The sequence below is a fragment of the Pteropus vampyrus genome, unplaced genomic scaffold (assembly GCF_000151845.1).
Source record: "Pteropus vampyrus isolate Shadow unplaced genomic scaffold, Pvam_2.0 Scaffold2, whole genome shotgun sequence".
Classification (NCBI taxonomy): domain Eukaryota; kingdom Metazoa; phylum Chordata; class Mammalia; order Chiroptera; family Pteropodidae; genus Pteropus; species Pteropus vampyrus.
This window is the reverse complement of record NW_011888783.1, coordinates 12,713,027-12,715,581: the sequence shown is the minus strand read 5'-3', so window position 1 is coordinate 12,715,581 and position 2,555 is coordinate 12,713,027. Positions and strand designations below refer to the sequence as shown.

Here is a 2,555-nt window from a genome sequence, read left to right as displayed (position 1 = left end):
CCAAACATTTGGGCCAGCGAGTCCATCTGCTCTGGACTGGAACCCAGTGGCCATCGTTGTTGAAGCCTTTGTTCTGTGATCGAAGGATGATTTCTGATAGAACATATCTTTTTGGAGGCACCCTCCTAAGTCATTTTGGATTGGGGCATTCTGCGGAGGTGCCTGCCATCATAACTGGAGCTACATCCAGCTTTGCAAAGTTGAGGCAGCAGAGTGGGTCACATTAAGAGATCTCGCTCCCCTGTGCTGTGGGTAGGTTTGTAGCAGTTGTGCCTGGGATGTGACCTCGTTGTTCCTGCCTCTAAATTGGACCACATTCTTGAGATCTAGAATGTGAGTATTTGCTGGGTCAACAGTTATTTTAGAGCCACATTGGCCCTTAGAAATCACCTGGTCTAGAGATTTTAAAACCCAGGATGTTGCTAAGGGCCAGGCAGCTACCCTGGAAGCAGGCCCAAGGGAGTAACTGAAGACAGGTCCTGCCTTCCACACAGGCCCAGTGTTGCCAGATGTTATAGGCCTTCACAAAACTAGGAATTTGAATTTTTTAAGTGTGAGATCTTATGATTTTTAAATATTGACAACTCATTAAAAGATGTAATCACCATAGATGAACAAAACACATCTTGTGGAAGAGGAAACTATGATATAAGTCTGTTTTTTAACAGAGGAGGATGATAGTAAGGATTCTAGCATCCCAGATATCTGGCCTTTGCAATCTGGTACTTTTTCCATGGGCTCTTAAGGATGGCTTCCTCAGGAAGTGTGTGTCTTAGAAAGCATGGGCTTCCTGGTGTGTGTTTGCTGAGCAGGGCGTTTTATGTGCATTCTGTAATGTACGCGGCCTCACCGAGAAGAAACAGATGCCCACAGTGCTGCTCTTCAGCTTAATAGGTTATGAGCCATTTAGACCATTGCAGCCTTTCCATTCCTACACAGAAAGCCAGGTCCACACACTAATTGAACACTTGTCATCAAAACAGTTTTATTTCAAAACTTTAAAGTGCCTCTATGCCTAGAGATTAACTGTCTGGGGAAAAAAAAATGCATTTTAAAGCTTCTGAGTACAGGCAGTCGAAATTCTGTTCTACCCCAACCTCCAACTCCATCTCGTCTGTGACGGACGCACGGACATCCAGGTTGGCCTGGAAGCTCGTTTTAACTTCAGTTATAAGTGCTTAGCTTGATCTGATGCTTAAAATTTGCTGCAGAATGTTGTTCATACTTCTGGTGGATTGAGTGGTGCTTCAAAAGTAACTTCTACTTAATCTGTTTTAAGTGCGTCACCAAGCGCCAACGAACATGTGATTTGTTTTTCTTCTTTTCTCTCAGGAAGCTGACAGCTGGGAAATTATAGAAGGGCTGAAAATAGGCCAAACCAATGTCCAGAGACCAGACAAACATGAAGGCTTTATGCTGAAGAAAAGAAAATGGCCTTTAAAAGGCTGGCACAAGGTAACATTTTCACCATGTTCATCTTTAAATCATCTTTGTAAATAGAGTGGATCTTCTTTGTGTCATTAGGTGGGAAACCAAGAGTATGGCTGTATGTGTAAAAGTAATTTTCTGGGCCTTTTTTTAACCATATGGGCAGCAACCTGTTATACCTATTTATATCTGAGATCTATAATATCTCTATGCAGGGGAAAATATTTTATTTTTATATTTAAATTCCAATTTTTACATGTTGTCCACTCTGCTTTTTTTTAACTTGAATATGTTCTTATTAAATGTTCTAAATATGAGACGTTTTTAAATGCATGCATGTATTCCATTGGATGGATTTATATTATCTATCCCACTATTATTAAACCAATTCCCTATTGCTGTATATGCAGGACATGTCTTCATTTTTTACTGTCATGACAAATATCATTATACATAAATTTCCATTTAATTCCTTGGGATAAATCCCTAGAGTTATTGTTACCAGTACAGACTCAAGACAGAGATTCACAGATCTTGGAAGTTTGTTTACTGCCCTTTACAGCATACAGTTCCTCTCTCCCCTACCCTACTTTTGTTTTCCATCTTCCACTTTTACTTATGGAGAAACTATTTTGCACTACATAGTTGCAATGACCTAAGTGGGAAGAATTCTTTGATGCTAAGGAGGAGGAAGTTGTCCTTCATTTTCAGTCTCAGCCCTTTGACTGACCACCAGCTACTTCTCTTAAACCACTGGAAGAATAGATTCATCTACTTTCCACGTCTGCTAATGGATTTCATCTCAGGGCAGATGGACTTGTAGGCCCAAGTGGTTGGGTGGTGGCTGCCCATTGGCCCAAAGCAGGGATGTCATGGATTTTAACATCCTTGAGTAAACATATTTTTTTATGTAATTTAAGGGAAAAACTTACAAATGAATGGATCAGAATGTTCCCCACTCTCCTGTCTCTGATGGTAAAATAAAAACACGTCAAAGAGGCTTCTGAAAACTATTCCTTCTCACCTGTGAGGAACCTTGACATTCTCCCCACAACTCCTGATATTACCTCAGTGCCAGGCATCTCTCTCCACCGTTGTTCTTCCTTGGATTTTGGCCAACCGGCTGT

General features: G+C 41.0%; 1 protein-coding gene across 1 annotated transcript in view; it reads left to right on the top strand.

Annotated features, from left to right (window-relative positions):
• The window catches only part of OSBPL6 (oxysterol binding protein like 6), an 83,030-nt gene that overhangs the window by 22,903 nt on the left and 57,572 nt on the right, over window positions 1-2,555 (top strand). Inside the window, exon 3 of the mRNA XM_023529159.1 lies at window positions 1,333-1,455. Within this exon, the coding sequence (XP_023384927.1) occupies window positions 1,333-1,455 (123 nt within the window). The remainder of the gene's footprint in view (window positions 1-1,332; window positions 1,456-2,555) is intronic.